At 37.0% G+C, this 25,481-nt stretch overlaps 1 protein-coding gene across 3 annotated transcripts; it reads left to right on the plus strand.

Annotated features, from left to right (window-relative positions):
• The first annotated feature begins 462 nt into the window (after nucleotides 1–462).
• Nucleotides 463–4,651, plus strand: LOC122407608 (uncharacterized). 3 transcript variants are annotated; one of them, XM_043413938.1, is made up of 6 exons: nucleotides 463–602; nucleotides 761–819; nucleotides 914–1,084; nucleotides 3,327–3,466; nucleotides 3,587–3,918; nucleotides 4,286–4,651. In XM_043413938.1, the coding sequence occupies exons 1-5, from the start codon at nucleotides 579–581 to the stop codon at nucleotides 3,868–3,870; spliced, it is 678 nt and encodes a 225-aa protein (XP_043269873.1). In that variant the 5' UTR covers nucleotides 463–578; the 3' UTR covers nucleotides 3,871–3,918; nucleotides 4,286–4,651. The 3 variants fall into 3 exon arrangements, with proteins under 3 accessions (XP_043269873.1, XP_043269872.1, XP_043269874.1); XM_043413937.1 differs by having other exon boundaries at nucleotides 3,587–4,651; XM_043413939.1 differs by having other exon boundaries at nucleotides 3,590–4,651.
• Nucleotides 4,652–25,481: the final 20,830 nt, after the last annotated feature.

The following is a 25,481-nucleotide window of genomic DNA, read 5'->3' on the forward strand; positions in this document are numbered from 1 at the left end:
AACGAATAAGGGGCCGTTGAACTTGAATAGACGGTGAAATGACATGTCTTACTTTATGATTTTATGAGACCTGCGTTCGTGATACGTTTCAATGAGTGATGTCGTGTAATCACGGAGACGTACTTGATGAGAAACTGCTTAAAATGGACGCCAGTGCAACAGATATCCGCGATATATTAATATTTTTTCTTTTTGATGAAACAATTTCCGAAATAATTTTTTAGTTTAGAAAAAATACTTAGAACGTATGAAGAGTGTATAAGCCCATCATTAAACAATAACAGTTAATGTGATTACGAATTGGTAATTTTCCACTGTCAAGATTAATTCCGTGCCATATGATGAAAACGTTTGACTGACATGCGTGCTAGTAAACTCAGGCTTAAGCAAAAAAAAATACTGAGAGTAAGATAACTTGTAGAAAAAGCGGAAGAGAGTGGGATGGATACAGAGGAGGGAAGAGAAATTTTAAGCGAGAAGCATTGCTGGTGGATATAAAGAGATCCTGATACACCGTAATTCTCAGTTATGTATTTCTTGTGGTTGGTGAGTGCTAACTAGAGGCAACCTTCAGCGTCATGAGGCCTTGTTTTATGCTAGAAGTAATTATTTCAACAGTTTAAAATCACATATTAATCAATCACAGGAGATATCATTAAAAAAATACAGAAAAATCATTGATTTCTTTTTTCACGTGCTAAAATTTTTAATTAGTGAACTTTTATCACAGTTTTACATTATACGGTTTATTTTACCACAGCTGACATCCTTCTCGATCATCCTTTTGACAACGTCCGTGCACGGACTCTTCTTCCATTAGTAAGTACAATTTAAACTTTTTTCCTTGCGATTTAGATACCAACAAATATTTTGGTCTGAATTTACGCTTTTTACGAAACAAACGTTTTTTCAGCCCAAAAAATGCCCTGATTGACTTTTTTCAATCTTTCCATCAGAAAAAAGAGGCAAAGAAAATGCCACAAGACATTCATCACTATCACATGCATTATTATCCAACATATGTGCACGATTTAGACAAACCCATCAAGGCACCAGTTCAATTTGATCTTGACAAATTGCATAGGTAAGTATTAAATAGATTTGTATCTTTTCATAAGATCATTTATGTTTACTTGTTGAAATGCAAATAGTACGTTTAGTCATTTTTTTAATGTACATATCCGAAAAGTTTTGGGTACTGTTAGGCGTAGCTCAGATAAATAAGCTGCAGTGGATATCGCGTTGATTGCTGATAAATGGTCACCAGCCCGAGTATTCGAAGAATTGGGGATTTTTTTAAGTGGGACTTCCCTGCGTACATACTCTTTATTACCATTTTGCTTTTCATCAACAGATCAACATATTCTAATCTCGGTGTAAGGGTACCGGTTACGTATCTGCAATCAACCTTAAGGAATTCCGAATGTTCTTCCCTTTTTTTCACTTCTTTGAATATTTTGTCTGCACTCCCTTTTTTGTTTATTACAGCAACCAATCAAATTTTGCACGAAAAAGTACTTGACCGGTGTGACGTTAAAATAACATGGAGACAAAATAACACTCGACAAAATAATGCAAATAATACAAAAAAATAACGTATTAAGAAATTACGTGCGGGTGCGCTGTGCAGCAAATTGTTGGCTCTTATGACGTTTCCTAACACTTTTCTAATGTGTGTACCATTTGAATTTCAAAACAAAGCATATGTTTTAAATGCATTATTTCATTCTCACATATACATATATAAATGTATACATATCGACAATGCTTGTTGTGCTCTGAACTCATCCAACGATTCCGCACACACTACGATGGTGCTCCGAACTCACCCAACGATCCCGCGCACACAACGATAGTGCCCCGAACCTATCTAACAAGGTTATTTTATTACAGTGTAATTTTAACATGTAACCACTTGACCTCTACCATCCTATTTTAATATTTTTGTAAAAACAATTTCATATGAAATTTCTCGGTGAATATCAATAAAATAGTTGTTATAATTTTTTTATAAGAAGTGATTTAACCGTTTTTATTATACACTTTCATTACCATACTCTTGGTAAAAGGAAAGTTAGGGCATCATCACGGGACGATACATCGATCATAAACCGAATAACTTATAGCAGAGTTTGTGAAGGAGCACGAAACACAACATCCAGATGTTGTTAAAATCTTAATGTTTGCGAAGGATCCGCACACTCAGCGATGTTGCATTAAAAAAAATTATCTTCCACAACAAAAAAAAACACCCTGATCTTTTTAGAGCAGCAATGCTAGAAAGAGCAATGCCACTATTCAAAATGAAACTGCTTAGTGCCCTGCAATATATTCATTAACTAATTGGTTGGTTTCGGTGACTAAATTCGCAGGTAATCCTCAGATAAATTTTTTATTACTGTACATGATTACTCACTCCGGAATAGGTTTCCCAAATACCAATTTTGTAGCCCTCGGAATGTGGTGAAAAAGTCAGGTTAATTTTTAACAGGAAATTTGGTAGAATTCAGCTTGCAACTCATTGCAAGCTGAAGCTGACATTTCCGCAAAACAATGCTTTCATATCGTTCGATTGAGCTATACCTATTGATATATTTATCCAATTATTAAATTTTTATTATTTTAATATTTTTAGCTGAATGACAAAACATTAGAATCGTGAACGGTAATGTAGCATTAATAATTCAAGGTACGTGAAAGCAGAAGTGTTCAGAAGCCTATTCATAGACGGAGCATATATCCCGTTACTTTGCGCGATATCACCGAAGAATTATTTTTGCTCTAAAAGCTAATTGCTTGGATTAGAATTGTCAGACAAAAAAATTAGGGTGACTCCATACACGAGATATGCTTCAAATTTTATCGCAACCTCTGCTGTGAATTATTCAGTTCATATTAAATTGGGTTGAGATGAGACTTATTTGAAAAATGACAAAAATTTCTGAAAATGACTGTTTTGATGTTTTCAAATTTATCAATTTACATCCAGGAAAAGGCATGTTCTTTAATACATCTGTATTTGTAGTAAAACTTGAAATGAAAAAATCATCGGAAAATCCTAAAACACTCTAAAACCATTTTTTTCTCTTATTTTGTAGCGAAAAATGATCAGTTTCCATAATAACCTTTGCAAGTTATGGTTAGTCTACATCTATTAATAGCATGGATCATCTTTCAAAACTTGATCAGCGGAATATGTCCCATAATGCTTAACATTTCTATGATGTTATAAATTAAGAACAATCAGACAAATCTAATTGTAAATTTTCTACTACATGTTTTACATCATTTCAAAAGATTCATAAAACAGATTATGTATTTTCCAGTAACCAGTTGGAATCACTTGGCTGGGGTGATGATGAATTTAAGCACGTTCCTGAACCCGAAATTTATGAAACGTCCCATCAAGATTCTTGGCCAGCAAAATCACATATTCGGTCATCGCTCTGGGATGCTGAACTTCCTAGTATGTTTATGAATTTCTTTACTCACCAGCATAATCGAAAATTTGCGTTTCCGCTTATTTGGTGGAAAAAATTAATAACCCCATGATGAATTATTGCTTTTGTGAACTCTTTATTTCTAGTAGACAAGCCTCAGCATACGGTAGTAGAACCAGAAATGCCAAAGGCGGGTCTGATCGTACAAGTTCCAATACAGCAGAAGATAGTTGTCCAAAACCCACCACCGGATGAGAAGACTTCGACGAATTCTCTAATATCGTTTCTTCAAGGCATTATAAGAATAAAAAACTCACTTTTTAGGCCTTCCGAGGCAAAAAATAAAGCAGATCCTTCGTTTGGAAGCCCGGAAGAAAGAATTAGGGGATACTTCATGTATTTGCAACCAGAATTCGGTCGAAAAATATAACTTATTCGAATCATTTTGTTCGATTTTACAAGAATATTCAATAATTAGGTAAGTATCGATGAACTTTGAAAAAAAAACATGTTGGTTGTTACTGCAATCCCATCTGTACTCTATCTACTTTTCATAAAAGACCTCTAAACACGCCATTGCAAATTCATATAGCGTTATTTTATATCGCCCATGTTTACGATAAGTAAAAAATGGTATGTTTTAGTTCGATAAGTGAAGAAATATTTGCGTATGAGAATACGATTTTGCGAACAGAAGACACGTGGGCAAAGTAGAGATTTATCGCTTTGCCGCTCACGAAAAATGTACATGTGGACACATGCGTTTATGTATATTATGGATAGAGAGAATACGACATAAATACTGTGTGCATAGAATTATTTAAGAGGCTCTAAAATTTTTATAGGGCGGATGAAGTATCACCAGTGTCCGTGGTATACCGGATATAACTACTGAATATACCGTATGAAAAAAGTTACTGCGGCACTAGAGCACGATATACTGCAACTATTTTTCCAGCACTATTCCATGTGTACAAAAGTTCCTTGAAGCAATATCTTCAATACTACGATTTGTTCATGAGCAGGATCTGCTTCATTTAATTAGCTACGAAAAAAATTGATGAAAATGTAGAGGAAGCGAATCTAATTTCGAATACAAAATAATGAACATAACGCTATCCCGAATTAGCTACACTCACTCTATGTTACGTAAATTGGAACTGAATAAACCGTAGACACGTAAACTTGCTGAACGTGCTATTAAATATAAATACTTCTCTACTATTATTGAAATCTCATATTCAATATCAATTATTAAAGCATAGGTCTTAATTTTTAACTCAACTCAGTTTGAAATGCAATCTTACGCTCTTTATAAAATTATGATCTGACTACTGAAAACGAAATTTTGTCCGAATGACAAAATTTACTTGGTTGAAATTCGATTTATTGATTGAACAGTTGTTTATTTGTAGCTTCCATGTCACATATCAAGAAAATATAAATTTGTTTGTATTTTACGAAAATGGAAAGATAGTTAGGGTAATATGGGGCAAAATGGACACATGTTGAATAATAAAGTTGAATTCCGGGGCAAAATGGACTTTCCCGAAACTGAAATTTCATAAAATGCATAAAATTTTTTTTTCGATTCCAAATCATGTCCTGACCACAAATCATGGTCAATTGTTGAATTCCACGGTGACATCCCCACGAAATTCAAGTTTCAGAGCAAAATAGATCCCAAACTACTTTCTCACCATTTATTCGTTTTTTTGACTTATTTTTAAAAACCACAATAGTAATCAAAGTACGAATAAGGAAAAAAGCTTTTTTATTCATTTTTTACAAAAATCGCACTCATAGCTGACATCTTCGTCTTCAACACTTGTACACAAGGTGTGAGCCCATTTTTTGCATGTTACACAGTAAATCCAATCTTCGGAGGACAACGAACCCTTCGCAAAAAATGCAACATACGTCTTTAAAAGACGAGGATTTGGCTGTCTTGGTGAGTTTTTTTTCTGTCTACTAAACTGCTACATTTCGAAAAATGTCGATATTTTGATTTTTATGCCTCTTGGAAGCTGTGTCCGTTGTGCCCCAGAAAAATTTTTTGAAGAAATTTCAGAAACTAGGGCCATAAATTAATGGTGAGACTCCGATATAGTGCGAATACGAAATATACCCCAGCACGATGGACCCAAAGTTGATTTTTTGCATTCCCCAAAAACATGACAGAAATGGGATATAAGATTTGACTCATATCTTTTAATTTACATCCAAGGAATGGATCCTTTTTCTTTTCCCATATTACCGACTTGACATTCTATGCGGGAACAATCGCTTACAACGGCTGTATTTCGAAAAATGTCGATTTTTCTATTTTTATGCCTCTAAGGGGCCGTGTCCGTTTTGCCCCGAAATTTTTTTTTTACGAAATTCGGGAAACAAGGACTGGGCATCAATTTTGGGACTCAAAAATAGTTGAAAGAACATATGCTTATCAATGAAACTTGCTTAAATCCTTAAGTGTCCATTTTGCCTCATATTACCCTATATTCTGCGGAACTTAGAAATTAATTTGGTTGTCAATAATTATTCGGTTAATTTCTTAGAATAGATAGCGAACTGATCAAAAATTTCACATTCTTAAATATTTTAATTAGAATTATTTGTACTGTTAGAATAACGGAAAGGTTATTGTGAAAGGTAAAAAAGGTAATTACTTTGGAATGACTATTTAATTAATCAATACAAAGACATATTTTGTTCCATAGATAGTAATTCTTATTTTTAACGAAAAACAATGCCACTCACAGTTCTCGTACACAAACAAAATATTTTGTTAACGCACAATGATCCGTGAAAATAAACATGTAGACTAGGGTGGTCCTTATTTGAGGTTGACATTTTTTTTCAAATTCCCCCCCTGGTTCGATTCCAAATCATTAAAAATAACACCACGAAAAAGCTGGAGTCAGTGGGATGATGGGAAATGGTGCCGGCAAGTTCGAATCGATTGAAAAAAAGGTATTTTATATAAAAGTGATGTTTTTCTGCTGGGGCCGGTTATTTTTTCATTTTATTCGAATCTTTCTTCCTTTTGTAATCTCTGCGTGTTTTCCTATTATAATCGCTGCGGCATAGAGTCCAACTATCACAACTTCCCTGGGAAAGCCGACGCCGTTCCGAATATCATGTCTCGTGGCACAGCATTCAACTAACACGATATTCTTCCTGATATATTTTAAGTTTTCTCGGCATAGCCCAAGCCACCTTAACTACAAATTCTATCGTCAAATATTAATCTTCTTAAATAATCATTATTCTTTAATAACTCTCATATAAAATGCTGATATAAATCATCCGATGGTTCAGGAATTGCATCATATTGCGAATTATTAATCAAAACTCTTTCGGCGTTGCGTTCGACTTTCTTTTGACAAACAAATTCTCAAAACAGTTCTTTTATTCCGTGTCTCTCAACATAGCGCCCGACTATCACGTTATAAAAAAATTTCTTAGATGTGAGAATTCACATCAAAACACCGACAAACTGACATAAGCCTACGAAACGAACAGCTAAATTAATTCAAAAAAATTCCACCTAATTTACGTGCAGCATTAAAATTTATTATATCAATTCGAGGCCAAGTATTTTCTAATGAATTGAAAAAAGTTATCACTTGAATTACGTGCAGTACTAAAATTTATGATATCAATCGGTGGACAAGTATTTTAGTAGTAACTCCAAATTTGGACATTATTAAATTGTTCTAAGAAGCTTTTAAACCCAAAAAAAAATCACATGAAAGCTAGTCATTTGTTACTCTATGGTGACAGAGACTTATAAGAAAATCGATTTTTCTCAGACTTTCAGGATCCTTTGGTATTATTCACAAAATTCAACGGCGATTGGATCGATACAAATTATGTTTAAATATGTGTTGTGCCCATACATCGCACTCATTAAAACAAATTCAGCACTCTCAGCGCAAACGCAGCAATGGTGAAATATCGATTCAAAAAAGAACGCCAAGTATTAAAAAACCGCCTCTTTAGTTTCGAATATATTTTCAGTAAATGAAAAATTTCCCTTCCCATTATTTATTGCTAAAATGACATAGTAGGGAAATCAAGATAGGAAAAAAAATATGAGATCATTTTAACATAGCCAAGAATTTTGAATAAATTTCGATTTCTGCAGAGAATCATGTTACACCTCCAACTGTACTGGCTAAAGAGTTTTGTGACTTCAAGCGTTCCCAGAATGATTTTGCGATTAAGATATTGTTATTCTAATTTAATGCACAAATTCACTGTCAAAATTACACATAAACTTGGCGTGGATGGTTTTCAAATGGAAGCTCGGGAAGACACGATTGATCAAATATACTATTCAAAATTAATGGTTTGATGAATCAAATAGATTCCTGAGATAGTGTATAGATGAAAGAGATTAATGAAGAAAATAAAATAATTAGCAAATATGAATGATTTAATGAATTATTACACAATAAATATCCAGGCGAATGGTTTAAATTATTGAATCAACAAACGAATAGAATGTGGAGAAAGTATGGTTTTAGGAATAAAAAAAATAGAAAATCTGGTGAATGAATCAGAGAATGGGATACAGAATACTTGAGATGAACCAGTATATGGATAGGTAGACAAGTAAAAAATTCATACGTGGCTGGATGAAGGATAACGAAGTAAGAAACAAATGAATTAGTGGGCATTGAAATTCGCTCTAGATGCAGACGGATGGAGCATTAGCATTCCTTCGCCGAGCTTCCATTTGAAAAACATCCACGCCAAGTTTGTGTGTAATTTTGATAGTGAATTTGTGCATTAAATTAGAATAACAATATCTTAATCGTAAAATCATTCTGGGAACGCTTGAAGTCACAAAACTCTTTAGCCAGTACAGTTGGAGGTGTAACATGATTCTCTGCAGAAATCGAAATTTATTCAAAATCCTTGGCTATGCTAAAATGATCTCATATTTTTTTTCCTATCTTGATTTCCCTACTATGTCATTTTAGCAATAAATAATTTTTTTTTTTTCTCTCATTTATTTATAAATTATAAGCTGTTATGTATTATAACAATAAATAATTTTTATGAAGCGGTTGTAAGGACAGTAGGTGAATTTAGCAGTTGCAACCATCGGTGCCTTCTGCTATTGGTGCACGTGCTCCGATTCTTCGTTCGGTCGTTTAATTGTTAAATCGTTGCCGAAGGTCTAGCGGTTTGTATTTTTTTAGTCTGCGTGAGATGCGGTTTCTGTCGAGCAGTTGTGTTGCTAGCTGGTTCGGATGTTGGTCGATTCGTGTTTCGTAGTTGGTGCTGTGTTTTTTGGCCGTACTTCTAATTGTATCTATTCCAAGATCTTCGTGTAGCGTGGCGTTGGATACATACCAGGGGGCATTTGTTATTGCTCTAAGCGTTTTTGACTGAAATCTTTGAAGGATTTCAATGTTCGAGTTACTAGCGGTGCCCCAAAGTTGAATCCCGTACGTCCAGATTGGTTTGAGGATTGTTTTGTATATCATTAGTTTATTGTATAGCGATAGTTTCGATTTCTTGCCTATTAGCCAGTACATCTTTTTTAGTTTTAGATCGAGTTCTTTTCTTTTCTTTCTTATATGGTTTGCCCAGGTTAATCTTTTGTCAAGATGCATGCCCAGATATTTCACTTCTTCAACTTGTGGGAGGCGCTGGTTGTTCAATTTGACTGGGGGGCAGTGGTTTTTTCTCATTGTAAACGTGATGTGAACCGATTTCGCGATGCTGGCTTTGATTTTCCATCTTTTTAACCAGTTTTGGATATCGTTTAAACTGTTTTGGAGTATTGTCGAGGCTGTAGATGGGTTTTTGTGCACTGATCACATCATTTTTTTGTGATGATTTTGTGCACAATGCCCATCACTTTCCGTTTAAATTGTTTATCCAAATAAAAGTCAGGGCTTGTCTAGAACTGATGGATCACAAGTATTCATGCAGAGGGAATTGAGAGAATTATCTTCAAGTAATTTTTACTTAATTGCACTAATTTAATAAAAAACGGAAACAAATTATTCCGCAATATAGAAGGGATATTATTGTGCATCGATAAATGAAAAAAATTGTACATAATGCATATGTTCAAGCTTCCAAAATAACTCTGCAGTTTACATTCGATGACGGCAATTTTTACTTCCCACTTATTCTTCCAGCGAACGAGTTCCATTCGGAATAAGAACTAACCTATAATATTATTAAGAACATTAAATTAATAATGAATCGCATTTCAACAAACTTTTAACGAGATTCTGCCGTGCCATTTCGTTTTTTTATGATTGATTCTTTATTGAATGAATAGTGATGGGCCGGACAAGTACTTTTAACACATATTTAAACATAATTTGTATGGATCCAATCGACGTCGAATTTTGTGAATAATACCAGAGGATCCTGAAAGTCTGAGAAGAGTCGATTTTCTTATAAGTCTCTGCCACCATAGAGTAAGAAATGACTAGCTTTCATGTGATTTTTTTGGATTTAAAAGCTTCTTAGAAGAATTTAATAATGTCAAAATTTGGAGTTACTAATAAAATACTTGTCCACCGATTGATATCATAAATTTTAATGCTGCACGTAATTCAAGTGGTAACTTTTTTCAATTCATTAGAAAATACTTGGCCTCGAATTAATATAATAAATTTTAATGCCGCACGTAAATTCGATGAAATTTTTTTCAGTTGATTTAGCTGTCCGAATCTAATAAGAAGAATGAGGCATCGGTTTCCAAAATGATTTCAAGACCGATTTTTCGGTTTTTTATTTTTTACTTGTTATTTGATTCTTTTGACACTTAGAAAAATAGATACAGATTAGTTTTTGCTTTAATATAATGTTTTTTCAAGATTTGTAAATTTTTTTTCGAATTGTTCTGTATTTTTTTTTATGAAATAATTTTTTTTACAATTAAAAAAAATTTTTTTTTAAAGTTTTTTTTATGGGTGGAATTATCAGCAAACACGAGGGACCATCAATGTACTTGTCCCAACCTTTTTTTTCCCTAGGGGAAGTTTATGGTTTGATATCACGTCTTTTTTCTCAAAAGATCCTTATTTATGTTCAGATGACTGTAAGATTTTAGTATAAATTTCTATGAATTGTTTATAATTTTCGGCGTATAACGTTGGTTTTCACGAAAAAAGACCTATTTTTCGTCGAAATTGTACTGAAAATATTTCGATAGAGGTTTAGTCTTGGACTTTTGTGATTTTTCTCCTTGTCTTCTGATATGTTTCGTCCATTCGGAACTCAAGAACATGGAGCAATGCGTGTTGCGGGCCGAGATATGATTTTCGGCTGATAACGTTAGGAAAAAAAAAGGAAAAGAGGAAAGATAGATCAAATTCAAGACACAACAAATCCAACAGAATTGGCCCTTTTTAAATGTTGCTTTTGCATTCTGAATCTAGACGCAATCACTACGCCACCGATCATGCTCATTTTGGGCGGAATCAAAAGAGAATTTATTAATTAATCTCCAGTTCAAATTTCAAAGTCTCAGATGACTTATGAGTTTCGTATTTGAACAATATGACATGCCAATTTTACCCCCACCACGGCGAATCGTTTTATTCAGAGAAAGTATTCTCGGCGAGAGCCTCAGGCCAGCAGACGACAGAGCTGTCAATGTACTTGTCCCGAGACTCTACCGAGTCTCTTGATTAAATTTGAATCATTTCGTAGTTATGTTTGTTTTCTAGTTCCTTTTTCTAGTTCCCTGTTTAATGTGAGTTTTTTTTTTTACTTTTGAAGTTACAATGATTCATTTTTGTTTGCGTTTTTCGATTTTGCTTTTCTGATGACAATTTTGTCGTTAGTAGATTCAGATGCGAGTTCTTCTATAATTTTTGGTTTTGTCACGAAAGTCGGGGCTAGTTCGATATCATTAGTTTGTTGTATTAATCGAATTCGTTGACAATGTTTAGCATTGAAAATTGTTAATATGATGATTATTATAATGATCATAGTCATGCTAATGGCACTTATAGAATAATTTCCGATTATGTGACAGGGATGTGCCCAAATATTTGGTTATTCATCTAGTTTTTTCTTAAGGATTTCGATTCTTTCTCCTAATGCGTTCGTTTCTAGTGGATTGATAATTATTTTTGATGGTACGCTGTAATTCAAAATAGGGTGATTAGCGTTTACTATTCCAATTGCGTTCGTTAAGTTATATAATGGTATATATATTATAAATTCATTTTGTCGTAGTTCATTTAAATTGCGTTCGTTAAGTTATATAATGGTATATATATTATAAATTCATTTTGTCGTAGTTCATAAAACAATTGAAAATTAATTGATGTGGCGGAACATTTTCCGTCCAAAACCAGTAATCCTGTATTGTGGATTATTTCGTGTGTCGTAGACTTATTTTTACAATCAATTCTAATATTTTCGGGTTTTGGGGCTACGAATAGCCATTTACCTTCTTTTTCCAGCGCGATTATTAATGTTTTTTCTAATTTTATAATTCGTTGGTTACATGATAAATTTTCAGGATTATTTCCTGAATATATTGCTATTTCGCATGATGTATTATCGCTTATTGTTTGCAGTGATAACTTAGGTTTCTAATAATAGATTTTGTCAATTTTTTTCACATTGTTTAAATCTTCTTCAGTCATTATTAAATACGTTCTTTTGTAATTATCTACAATTATTATTTTGGAAGTGGTTGCTATAAATTGGAATTGATTTTCATTAATTTTTGTTGTTAGTGGATAGACTTTGTTGAATTTCAATATTTTAAAATTATTATTATTATTATTAATTTTTTCGCTCAGCCGTTCGCGCGAGGAGACTGAGGTTCAGCAACCCTATGCAGTTTTTAGTAGGTTAGTCATTTCGCTACTTTTGATGTTTGTTGGAAAACTGAAAAATTTAGTAATGTGAGGAATTGCTTTTGTTGAGTAGTTAATTAATTGTTTAGGTGACATGCGGTCGTTTGAATTTTCTTGATGCGTAATAATTTGCACGTTTCTTTAAAAACGTCGCTCAGAAAATTCGTTCCTTAACGGATTTGAATGTTTCGAAATCTGGAATATTTTTTTTTTGGTTAAATTAGTAAATGATCGGAAAGAATGGTTTGGGGAGGTCCATTTTGGCAAATGATCCGTGTGGTCAATGCTCTTGCTACTTCTTGTGCCTCCTGATTTTCTAACTGAATTGCTTCGGAAAATTTTGTCAATAAACATTGAGCTGTTAGAATGTCAAATGCTCTTTTAGGAGTATTGGTGATTACCATCGGTGATGGCTTTGATTTCATGACTTTGTTTTTCTGGCATTTGTCGCATTTTTCTACATATTCCTTTATTTCCTTTTTCATTCCTGACCAACGATACTTTTCTTGAATTCGTTGAGTCATTCTTTTTACTCCGGGGTGTCCTCCGAGGGGCGTTTCGTGGTACTCTCGTAGTATTGTTTTTCTGTGTCTCTCTGACAGGTTCATCGCGTCAGATTCGAGGTGTTTGGTTTCACTCTCGCTATCTCCTTCGTCGCTGTCCTCTATGGGCGTCTTATTTTTATCTTCAGCCGCACTCGGTTGATTATCAAGTCGGCCATTATGATTAGGGCTGAACCGATTGTCCGAGGAGGCTGGTGTTGTTGCGGGAGTAGTAAGGCTATACCAGTTCTAACTCTGGGATCTCAGGGGGGAGCGGGGACGGGGGAGCGCGGGGACCGTTGCAGGGCTGCACGGTATGTGGAGGGGGACGGTTCTCGGACAGCGGGAGTGCAGCGGCACTTTGATGACAAAAGATTGCCGCACTCCTCGAATGACTGATTTATGTTTCCGATGTGATCATCAGATTGCATTGAACGGAATTTTTTTTTGAAAAAGTGACCTGCTCTTTTCAAAAATGATCTCCATTATCGGACCAAAGCACTACTCTAATGACAAATTTATGGGTCCTACATATTTTTGCATTCCTGAGATGGTGTCAGTTTTTATGAGATTTCTTTTTGAAAATGCCCCTCCCCCGACTTTTCACTTGAGACTTGTATCTTTGAACAAATATATTGTTATTCCGAGAATTGCACGTCACACGACGTCTAATGATAAATGTCCAGTGTTACATATCTCTACATTCCTGAGATGGCGCAAGATCCGACGAGATTTCTTTTTCAAAATGCACCTGCCCCCCCCCCCCCTCCCCTTCCCTCGCCGCAATCCTGATTGTTTTGAAAATGCACCTGCCCTTGCCCGAACTTTTGACTTGAGAGTTGTTTGAATGTTTTCCGAGACAAAAAATTTTTCATCGAACGCTTATTCTGAAAGTAAACGTCACGATGGAAAGGTGTGCGAGTATGTATGCTAATCATCCAGCGAAAGATCCATCGACATTAACGGAAAATTAACTTGAGTCATTGCCGAAGGCTTTGCTTTTAAAGCATTATAGTAATTCCATTCCTTCGTTGTGGGATCGATTACCCAAGTATTTGCAGTGTGATGCTGATGTGCAATCATATCAATTGTGTTTCGATCTTTTTAATCAACCCTGGGTGCGAACTCATATTGATTCAGTTAGACCCAGACGTAGAAATTGTAAAAAGTGCTCGATTATGGAACGACTTGTAAACATCTATGGAACTTTTCGGATAAAAAATCCCTGTGAAATGACATCGGAGGAGCTTCGAATTATATCTCCAACAATCTTCAAAGAATACTTTGGTGAATATACAGATATTCTGTGGGATCGTTTACCCGAATATTACAAATCCGATAGTGAGATTGCATTATTACGTCGTTGCGTTGAACATTGGAATGTATCATCGATGGACGACCACATTGACGGTCCGGCTCCGCAACGTCGAAATTGCAGGAAATGCTCTGAACGTGTTTGAACAAGTTTAGAATGCACGATCATCAATATAGATCACGTTTGAACCTGTTTGAAAGCGTGTGGAAGGGGATGATTCTGTTTTGGGGTAGGGATAGATGGAAAAACTACAAATAGCAGAGTCCAGAAGAAAAAAGCATCACTTCACGTCTTCGTAAAGTTGAGTCAAGACTTGCTCTTTAAAGAAAATCTCAAAAAACTATATCTGTTTCGTCGCAATAAACTTTCTTTTTCTTGTTCGTATTATTTTTTATATAATAATAACTGATTCTACTAAAAAAAACAAAGGACACTATGTTTTGGGAAAAAGCCTTGATGGCATAAAAAACCCAATTTATTTATAAATAAGTTTGAACAACAATATAATTCAACTGAACAAATCATGGTGTGAATCACAAAACATGAACACGAATAACGACAAGAAGGAGGATCGTTGTCGACTCCCGGAATGATTATGAGGAGAATAGTTTCGACCTCGTGAGTGATTGATAGGAGGATAGTTTCGACTCCGTGAATGATTGAGAGGAGGATAGTTTCGACTCCGTGAATGATTGAGAGGAGGATAGTTTCGACTCCGTGAATGATTGATAAAGTGTTTAAAATCGAGGATCAGACCTCGGCTTTGGATCGGCTGGCCAGACCGATCGCTGCCGTTTGTATTGTTTTGTAGGAAATGACTTTATAGAAATTTGCACTTATTTTGTAATGTGGACTCTACGTTTAAATGATACGTGTGTAAAGCTCGAGATATTGCGGAGAACTGTCTCGTTTTTTTCTTCTTGTTACTAAAACAAGATTATCTTTTTTTTCCAAAGCCTATATGACCTTCTTTCTATAATGACAAAAGACTCTCATGGACTGTACGGGTATCCTCATCTCTTTGACATATATATATATATACTCGACTTCCTACGGAACATACTCCCGGCCCATTGCGAACAAAGTGAGAAATATGTTTGTCAATATCTGTTTTTTTTTACTGAAAAAGTGTAGATTGGAGAATTTTTAAATTTCATTTGGGAGCGGGCAGAGTTGTGTTATATTTCGCTTGTAAATTCCATTCGCCGTCTTCACGGTGGCTACTCGAATAATCCCGTCATCTCCAGGATGTATCTCGATGACCACACCCAGTTTCCACTGCATGCACGGAAGATTTTTATCGATGATGATGACAACGGTATTGATTTTAATTTCACCGTTCGATTTATGCCATTTTTGACGTTTTTGTAATTCATGGAGGTACTCTTGATACCAGCGTTTCCAGAAGTTTTGTCGAGCTTTGGCGATAAAGTTCCAAGTAGACAATTGATTTTCTGGAACGGATGAAAAATCTTTTTCAGACAACATTGTCATTGGTCGACCAATTAAAAAATGAGCAGGTGTAAGAGCGAGAGGGTCATTTGGATCTGATGATATTGAACATATTGGCCGTGAATTTAATATGGCTTCGATTTCTATTGTCATCGTGTTGAGCGTTTCAAAAGTCAATAATTGTCCGCCTATTGTTCGACGAAAATGATGTTTAAATGACTTGACGGCTGCTTCCCAAATGCCTCCAAAATGAGGGGATAAGGGGGGATTGAAATGCCATACAATATTTTTGCGTATTGCAAAAGTGTTTATGTCTTTTTTGAAATTGTCCGAATTGAAAAGTACGTATAGTTCTCTTAATTGATTGTTCGCACCGACGAAATTAGTACCGTTGTCCGAATAGACATGTTCGGGAACTCCCCTCCTTCCGATAAATCGTCTAAACGCTCCTAGAAACCCTTCTGTGGTCAGATCGCTTGTAATTTCGATATGAACTGCTTTAATTGCCATACATACAAATACGCACCCGTATGCTTTAACTTGGTTTCGATTACGCAATTTTTTTTCTTTTATGAATATTGGACCAAAAAAATCAACTCCAACATGTGCGAAAACTCCTGTGGCTTTGACACGCGATTCCGGTAAATCTCCCATTTGAGCATGGAGTCGGTCTGGCCTATGACGTATACAGCGTACACATTTCTTTATTATTTTTCGAACTTGATTTTTACCGTCAAGAATCCAGAATCGGTGACGTATCACGCTCAAAGTGCTTTGTATACCCGAATGGTAGTTTTCTTGATGGATTTTTTGAATAATTAAATCTGTGATGGGGTGCTGAGACGGTAATAATATTGGACATCGATGGTCGTCTGAAATCTCAGCGTGACGTAAACGTCCTCCGACACGTAACAAGTTATATTGATCTAAAAATGGATTGAGACAAGAGAAACGCGAATGTTTGGCATTCCCGGTTTTTTTAATATGAGTTATCTCATCGCCAAACATTTCTTGTTGAACTCTATGCAAAATTCTGCGTTCTATCTCGGTTTTTTCTTGGACGCAAATATTTTTTCCTTTAAATGTATTATTGCGTCGAACACGAAGACAAAATGCCAATACATTTAGCATTGTTTCGTATGAAGAAAAACGTTTAAAGAGGTCATTAGGTGTATTGATAATCATGCACGTATCTTTTGACTGTGAAATTTTAATTTCAACACTTGTTGGCCACTGAGTCTCAGATTTTAACAGCCATGTAGGTCCTTTAAACCACATGGTGTTTTTTAAAAATTCGGCGGGAAGTTGACCTCGCGAGAGCGCATCTGCTGGATTGTCCTTTGTCCGTACATGTCTCCACTCGACTTTGTCTTGAAGAGACTGAATTTCAGCTACACGATTTCTTTCAAATACTTTTAGTGTTTGTGGAGATTTTTTTAGCCAATGAAGAAAGATCGTTGAATCTGTCCAAAATATAATTTTGTCTAATTGAAATTCAAAAGCTGAGCGGGCTTCCATATATAACCGCGTGAGCGTCAGAGCGCCGCAAAGTTCTAATCGAGGAATAGATTCTTCGTTCTGTTTTAAGGGAGCGACGCGCGATTTTGCGCAAGCTAAACGCACGACAGTTTTGTCATTTTTATTTGTGGACCTTAGATATAAACATGCTCCGTATCCGAGTTTACTCGCGTCACAAAAACCATGTAATTCAATTTGGATCGGATCTTGAATCAAAATCTGTCGCTCAACAGATAAATCGCGTATGAGACCGATTTGACTAGCGAAAGAAGACCAGCTAGTAAATAAATCTTGTGTAACCGACTCGTCCCAATCAATTTTTGCGCTCCAACATTTTTGCATAATAGACTTCGCAGTGAAAACTACTGGACCCAATAATCCGAGAGGATCGAAGATTTTCGCAATTTCCGATAGAATATTTCGTTTTGTGATTTTATTTGTTAGATCGATGGGCTTTGCCGTAAAAACGAAAGTGTCGCGATTCGAATTCCAAATGACTCCCAATGTTTTCACTACATCGTTTTGCTCTACCGCATTATCTATTCCGAAGATTTTTTCATGGATGTTATCGAGAGCATGTGCATGATTTGAGGCCCACTGACGTATGATAAACCCACCTCGTTTTAATAACTCGATGACTTCATCCCGTACCTGCAAAACTTCTGCGAGAGAATTTCCTCCCGTCAAGAAATCATCGACGTAAAAATCGCGTTTTAATACTTTGCGTGCGAGGGGAAAACTAGCGCCCTCGTCATCTGCGAGTTGTTGAATTGTACGGATGGCTAGATATGGTGCGGACGCGACTCCAAAAGTCACAGTGTTTAACTCATATGTTCTTATTTTATTCTCTCGATACCAAAAGACACGCTGGTACTTGCGATCGCGAGAATCGACGAGCACTTGTCGATACATTTTAGCAATATCGGCTGTAAGCACGTAGACATGTGTACGAAATCGAAGTACGTGTTCAAACAACTTATTCTGTATCGTAGGACCAACCATCAAAGTTTCATTTAAAGAAATACCTTTGTCGGTTTTCGCTGATGCGTTAAAAACCACTCGCAATTTTGTTGTAGCGCTTGTTTCTTTTATCACAGGATGGTGTGGCATGTAATAACCATTTTCAGTCTCGTTGTTGACTAAAGACATATGATTGAGAGTTAAATACTCTTGCATGACCTTGTTATATTCCTTAAAAAGATTAGGATCCGATTTAAACCGATGTTCTAGACAGTAAAAACGGCGTAAGGCAATCGATCGAGAATTTCCGAGCTCAATGGTTTCATTTCGGAACGGTAATCGCACTATATATCGTCCATTCGCGTCACGAGTAGTATTTTTCAAATAATGTGATTCGCTCATTGTTTCTTCAGATTTTTTAGCCGTCTTTGAGTTAGGCTCTTCAATTGTCCAAAATTTATTCATTTGTGCGGTTAATTCGGCAAAATTACACGAAACAAGAGCTCTTCCTCCCTTAGCTTTAACTCCTCCCACGATTACCCAGCCAAGTAAAGTTTTTTGTGCGAATAAGTCGCAGTTGTCTCGCGACAAATCGATTTGACCGATGGATAATAAAGAAATTGTTGCCCCAGATCCAATTAACATATCCACTGGACGTGGCAAGTGGAATTGTGGATCAGCAAGTCGTAATTCAGCCGGAATATTCACGTATTCTCGCGGGAATATTTCATTGGGAGAGAAATCTGCAATCTTTGGAATGACAAGAAAATTCAAAGATTTTTGGAATTCATTGTGTATTGATCGGAAATTAATGTTGACACATCCGTTGGATTTTGTCTTCATTTCGTCGATCGCGCCGATTGATATTGCACATTTACGTACCGGTAATTTTAATAAATGTGCAAATTCTGCGGAAACGAAATGAGCTGTGGCGCACGTATCGAGTAATACGCGAGCTTGAATGAATGCTCCGTCAGCATTCCTCACACGAACAATTGCACTCATTATTAATTGTGATTTAAACGTGTGAGACATAGTATTTAAAGCTACCACGCCTAGTCATGCTTGTGAATTGTCTTGATTTTTTCCATGAGTTTCTGATTGATTTGCCTTTGAATTCGTATCTCGATGCAGAAGCGTATGATGATAATGATTGCAACGCTTGCAATGAGTTGCATTACAACGTCCTTGGTGAGCACGGAGACAATTCCGGCAAAATTTTGCAATCTTCACTACGTTCCATCGTTGATCTATTGATAATTTTTCGAAAACCGGGCATTTAAATAAAGGGTGATTTCCTTTGCACTGAACGCAAGTAATTGAAATTCCCGTAACCAAAGCGCGAGCACCGATCTCATTTCGTCGATATTTATTGACATTCGAAGTCTGATTTCCATTTCGTTTTATGGTTACGTTTCCTCCCCGGCGCGACTCATCTCGTTCAAAGGTTTGAAGCCGAAATATTGTTTCATTAATGAATTGATAAAATTTGTTTAGCTCAGGTAATTCATCGAGTTTCAAGGCCTCCTCCCACTTTCGATGAATGTGCATGGGCAATGCTCTTTCTAATATTCTCACTACGATTCTATCGTCTGGCTCTACCTGAAGCGATTTTAATATGCTTAAATGTTGTCGAATGTCGTCTATTAATTTTGATAAATTAATTGATGTCGCGTTCAGAATTGTCGAAATATTGAGTATCGCGTCGAGATGTTTTGAAACGAGGACTCGTTTCCTATCGTAAGAGTCATTTAATAATTTCCACGCGTTTTCGTAATTTTCCGCGCTCGGATCGTAAATTGACAACTTATTCAGTGCTTCTCCCTGTAGAGCATTTTTCAAATACGTAAATTTTACCACGTTGTCGATATCAGTGCGCGACTCTACGATTGCTTTGAACGTATTTTTAAATGATAGCCATTTATCATGGTTTCCATCAAATTTTGGTATTTCAGCTGCTGGTAGCTTCAATAATCTTTGTTTTTCGATAAAAGTGGAATTCCCGAAAGATGCCGTGAAATTATTATTAGATGTGGATGGCTGTATCACTTGAACTTGACTGGCAACTCTATAATATTTATTACGGAGGTTTTCAAGTTCATGAATCTGTTCGTTGTCGGGGTCAAGAACGACGAGTTCATCATGTTGTTCTTCGTACGCATGAAACAAAACTGTCAATCTTTCCAAACGAAGTTTCGCATTAACTTCATTAATTTCAGCACGATCGAGTCCACTGATTATAGAGTTTAATTGTTCTTCAAGGCCTTTGCCTTTTTGTATGATAAGAGCGATTTTTTTTACTTCTCGACTCATTTTGAATTAAGAAAAGAACTTACGAAATTGAAAGACATTAACCGTGAAATGTGAAATAACACAACGAAAAAATAATGAACGTATTAAGTTCTTTAATACAAATAGTTTTCAAATGTGATGACTACTTATCTTTCTTCTTGAGCGATTCTATCGTAGTTGAGTGCTGCTGGTGGAAACTGAGCGGGTGTTGTTTTATGGTTGAATTCTTGATCAAATCCGTTGACGAAGCAAAGTCGTATTTCCGATGGAAATGGTGATCAGCATTTTGGCGAGACAAATCGTTGCGATTGCACACACGTTTTTTTTTTTTTTTGCTTTTGAGATTCACACCTCACAGGAGGCACCAAATGTTTCGTCGCAATAAACTTTCTTTTTCTTGTTCGTATTATTTTTTATATAATAATAACTGATTCTACTAAAAAAAACAAAGGACACTATGTTTTGGGAAAAAGCCTTGATGGCATAAAAAACCCAATTTATTTATAAATAAGTTTGAACAACAATATAATTCAACTGAACAAATCATGGTGTGAATCACAAAACATGAACACGAATAACGACAAGAAGGAGGATCGTTGTCGACTCCCGGAATGATTATGAGGAGAATAGTTTCGACCTCGTGAGTGATTGATAGGAGGATAGTTTCGACTCCGTGAATGATTGAGAGGAGGATAGTTTCGACTCCGTGAATGATTGAGAGGAGGATAGTTTCGACTCCGTGAATGATTGATAAAGTGTTTAAAATCGAGGATCAGACCTCGGCTTTGGATCGGCTGGCCAGACCGATCGCTGCCGTTTGTATTGTTTTGTAGGAAATGACTTTATAGAAATTTGCACTTATTTTGTAATGTGGACTCTACGTTTAAATGATACGTGTGTAAAGCTCGAGATATTGCGGAGAACTGTCTCGTTTTTTTCTTCTTGTTACTAAAACAAGATTATCTTTTTTTTCCAAAGCCTATATGACCTTCTTTCTATAATGACAAAAGACTCTCATGGACTGTACGGGTATCCTCATCTCTTTGACATATATATATATATATATACTCGACTTCCTACGGAACAATATCCATAATGGAGTTCTCCGCCATCAACAATATCATCGCAAAGTCAGAGTATCTCCCTGCCAAGAAGCTGAAAGAACTCCAAGTCAACGAAGAATCTCGGACGTGAGGACAGCAAATACCAAAAGGGGAAAAAGATACGTCGCCGAAATCAGGAATGAATTCACCGTATTCCTGCCACCGCGAGTTGTCAAGGCATTCGATCAGAATCCAGCGGTATTCGAGAAACTTCTGGAAACGGCTCATTGTGGACAACTATAAATGAAATATCTCGGTGGTGATTGGAACGCTATTGAATTTTCTCAAAGAGATTTCTAATATTCTCAACGCAAAAATGTATATATCTGAATCACCGATGAAATGTATGTTGAAGGAGGAGGAAGAGGAGGAATATTGTATAAATAAAATTACACATTTATAAAAAAATTGTTTTGTTTATTCCAAGATCCCTCTATTACATAATGCATGATATACGTATAACCAGCTTTGCAAAGATTTTACATTCTTCATCGCACAATTAAATTTCGATTCGTTGGTGTGGTGGTGATGGTCGCATTTCGATGGACTTTTCGGCAGTTTTTTCAACGATGGGCAGTCCAAAGTCTCCAAATCAACAATCTCCGTTGACAGATCCAAAAAGTTCGTCAGCCATAAAGACTTTTCGCAGCCTTTTACGAAGATGGTATGAACGCCGCGTAAGATAGTTTGAATTATTCCTCTTGCCGCATCGAATGGTATTACCCCAAAATCCCATGATAATCCATGAAAATTACGTTCCAGCCATTTGTTTGTCATTTTATACTTTGTCGGCAGAGAATCCCATGCATACGGTGGTGCGAATAAAAGTGTGAGAGGTTCAGCATTCTTCACGTCCGCACGAATGATTAAAATTTCTTTGAGTATTTCCAAATCGAGGATATTACGTCATTAGGATATTTTGACTCCTGGATATTTTATACCAGGATATTTTGACCCGAGGATATTTTTCCTTAGGATATTTTGGCACGGGATATTTTGTCTCAGGGTCTTTTGACCTGTCACCATCGATTTCAACGGCGTTAAGTTCATAACGCACTTCCTCGAATAAATGACAAATGGCATTGTTAACGAAATTCGTTGCAGCTAACACTGTAACATCCGCCGTTGTCAGTTTGCCGCAAATGTGAATTGAACTTTTACTCGGTAGAATTGATAAATCTTGATGCTGGATTGAAATACGTATTTCATCACTATTGTTGTATGTTGACGACGCGTATGGTTGATGTGCATGAACCTCATAATGTATGATGGATTCGTCAAACATGACGGGTGTCTGGATGTTTACGATTTCTTCCTCCATTGCAGGCAGGAGATGCACAACGAGCAAAGCAAATAATTTCTCACACGCGAACTCCACGAATTTTGAGACCCAAACTCTTCAATAGCAGAAGGTTTTGAGGTGTTAGCTCTTTGATCGTTGATCGACGACTGCTTTCGCGATCCCATGTTGGCTTATTAATATTGCCAATACGATGATTGTAAATTATGCCCATTGAGATTTTATGAAGTCTTATGGTGATGACTTCACGGCGGAAATTGATCAAATCTCCGTCTTGATCGACAATACGAAGCTGTATATTGTCAATGCGACGAGTTGTGATTGGTAGATAAATGACGCTCGACGGTACTTCGATGATTTTATAACCGGCCGGTACAGATGGGAAAAATTCGTGAATTGTATGAACTTTTCGCCCGTTGATGTATGCACCCGTGGTTATGTTACACTCGACTCGAATGGCGTTCACTTTGAGAATGGACACGGGTAGATCAGACACATGTCTTTTATTGAGCTCCAATCGACGTGACGTAAAACCCAGCAAAGGTCCAATTGAATTTTTGGATGTAAAATCAATTGATTGATGGCACTCAATTTCACTGCGTAGCGTATAATTATTCGGCTTAAGCTGAATTTGTATGTTTTTAGATGCTAACTCAGTTTTCAATATTTTTCAATATCTTCAATTTCATAGCTTCCCGTTGAAATGGTCACCACATGATTTCCAACGTGAAATTCATTGCAACCAATGTCGATATTTGGAATCGAATTGAATGTGAGCAGCTCGACGAGTCCAAGGGTATAATTTTTGTAGGGCGATAGTTCGATGGGTGGAAAAAATTGTGCCTCGAGTATGCAGGATGATCCAGTAATGGTGATCGTCAAACTATCATCCATGATGCTCGCAGATTTTGAACTAAACAAGCAGCTCCATAGTCCTCATTTATATAGTGCATAATTGTCTCGTCGATTTAGTTGTCCACACAAAAATTTCAAACATGCAACCCAGTGTTTTCCAGGGCCCACATTTTTATCCAAATTCACGATTGCTGATTCTTGCTTGAGTGGTCCATTTTCAGGCAAAGTATCACACATGAAATTGCCACGAAAGTTACGAATTTTCATGGCTCTCGCATACTTTAGCAGATCGATGTCGGTGAGTGGTTGATGTGGTAGCGTGATTATACGTTTTTTGTCCCGAGGTACAGACCCAAACCCTGTTTGTATGGTTTCAAGTGTAAACCTTTACCCAAAGCGATGGCCTCGAGTGTTCGGTTGTGATCTTTACTTTCCTTCAATTCCTTTTTAGCCACTTGAGCAGCATTTACAGCTTTGACTATTGTAGCACTTCCACCAGACAGTGCACCAACGGCGCTAAGGCCGGCAAAGATGGGTACGAGGAAGGGCAATAAACCGCCGATTTTGCGAGGTACAGGTAGAACCCGAGGCGTGCGTACTTTAACACCTTTAACACTGGCACGCGCACCTTTCAATGCTGACATGACGATTTCACGGGGGTCACCACTACGAATCATGGCTTTCTTTGCAGCACTGATGATCTTTTTCAGACAAACACTTTTTTTGGTCTTTTTCGTCACTCCTTTCATATCTAGACCAAATTTCTCTTTCGCCTTCATAATGTTTGTCACGGCTCAAGCACTTGCTCTTTCACCAAGACTTGCGTCTTTCGAGGTTACACGTTGCTAGGCTTGTTCAGCCCAAATTTTATCCGCTAGATGTCGTGCTTCCAAGTTTTCACAATTTTCGAATATGCGATATGGTGTTCTTTACAAGCAACGTCCAGCGAGTTTATACCAAGATCACCACGAGCAAGACGTTTGATCAATTTTGTACCAGGTCCACAATATTGATAGCCCGGTAGATGTAGTTCCATGGGGAGATTGTAGATTATACTGTTTACCAAACCTTTACCAGGTTTATCATGTACTTTTCGGGAATTAGCGAGGTTACGACGGCGGCGAGTGCTGTCGGGTTCGGGTGCTCGCTCCGCCGCTGGCGTCGCTAGCTCACGGGCCTCGGGTTTCGGGAGTCGCGATGCCACTAGGCGAGCGGGCGCTAGTTCTCGCGCTCCCGCGGGCGGCAGCACCTCCTGGACGTGCTCACTTCGAGGCGACGGACGCGACATGCGCGCCTGCCCACGGCGCGTGCTCATCGATCGCCATATTGATTTAACCAGTCTAGATCCGGTCGTTTAGCGTGCTGACGTGCTTCTCGGTACAAGTTCAACTTTCGGCTAAATCTCTCCGGTAATTACGGTGTTCACCAAAAAATAATTCGCCCAATAACTTCAGGACATTCACGGGAACAAATTGGCTTATTCATTCGGACTCTTCTCTCATCGATTGCGGGTATTTCTCACGATTACTATCGGGCACGCGAAAGCACGCTTCGAGCGCTCATCGTAGTTTCGTCGAACGAACCTCGTTCCACGTTGACCGGCTTTTCTCACTCGGGTAATCTGCAACGGTTCGGGTGCATTCTCAACGGTGGACATACTGTCCACACCACACTACGAGCGATATAGTATATTACACACCTAGGGAGGGAAAATAGACTACTTCAAACCGCGGGCAGAATTGTCACCCGAGCCGAAGGCGAGGGTGATAAGCACGCGGTTTGAGGTGGTCTAATTTCACTCCCGTGGAGTGTATACGATTTTTCTGTCCGACGCAGGCGGAATGCGGCA

This window comes from Venturia canescens, chromosome 3 (assembly GCF_019457755.1).
Source record: "Venturia canescens isolate UGA chromosome 3, ASM1945775v1, whole genome shotgun sequence".
Lineage (NCBI taxonomy): Eukaryota > Metazoa > Arthropoda > Insecta > Hymenoptera > Ichneumonidae > Venturia > Venturia canescens.

Coding starts and splice junctions, on each gene's coding strand:
- LOC122407608 (XM_043413937.1), top strand. CDS start 579: ATGAGGCCTTGTTTTATGCTAGAA. Junction 820..913: donor CACGGACTCTTCTTCCATTA/GTAAGTACAATT, acceptor ACGTTTTTTCAG/CCCAAAAAATGCCCTGATTG. Junction 1,085..3,326: donor GATCTTGACAAATTGCATAG/GTAAGTATTAAA, acceptor TGTATTTTCCAG/TAACCAGTTGGAATCACTTG.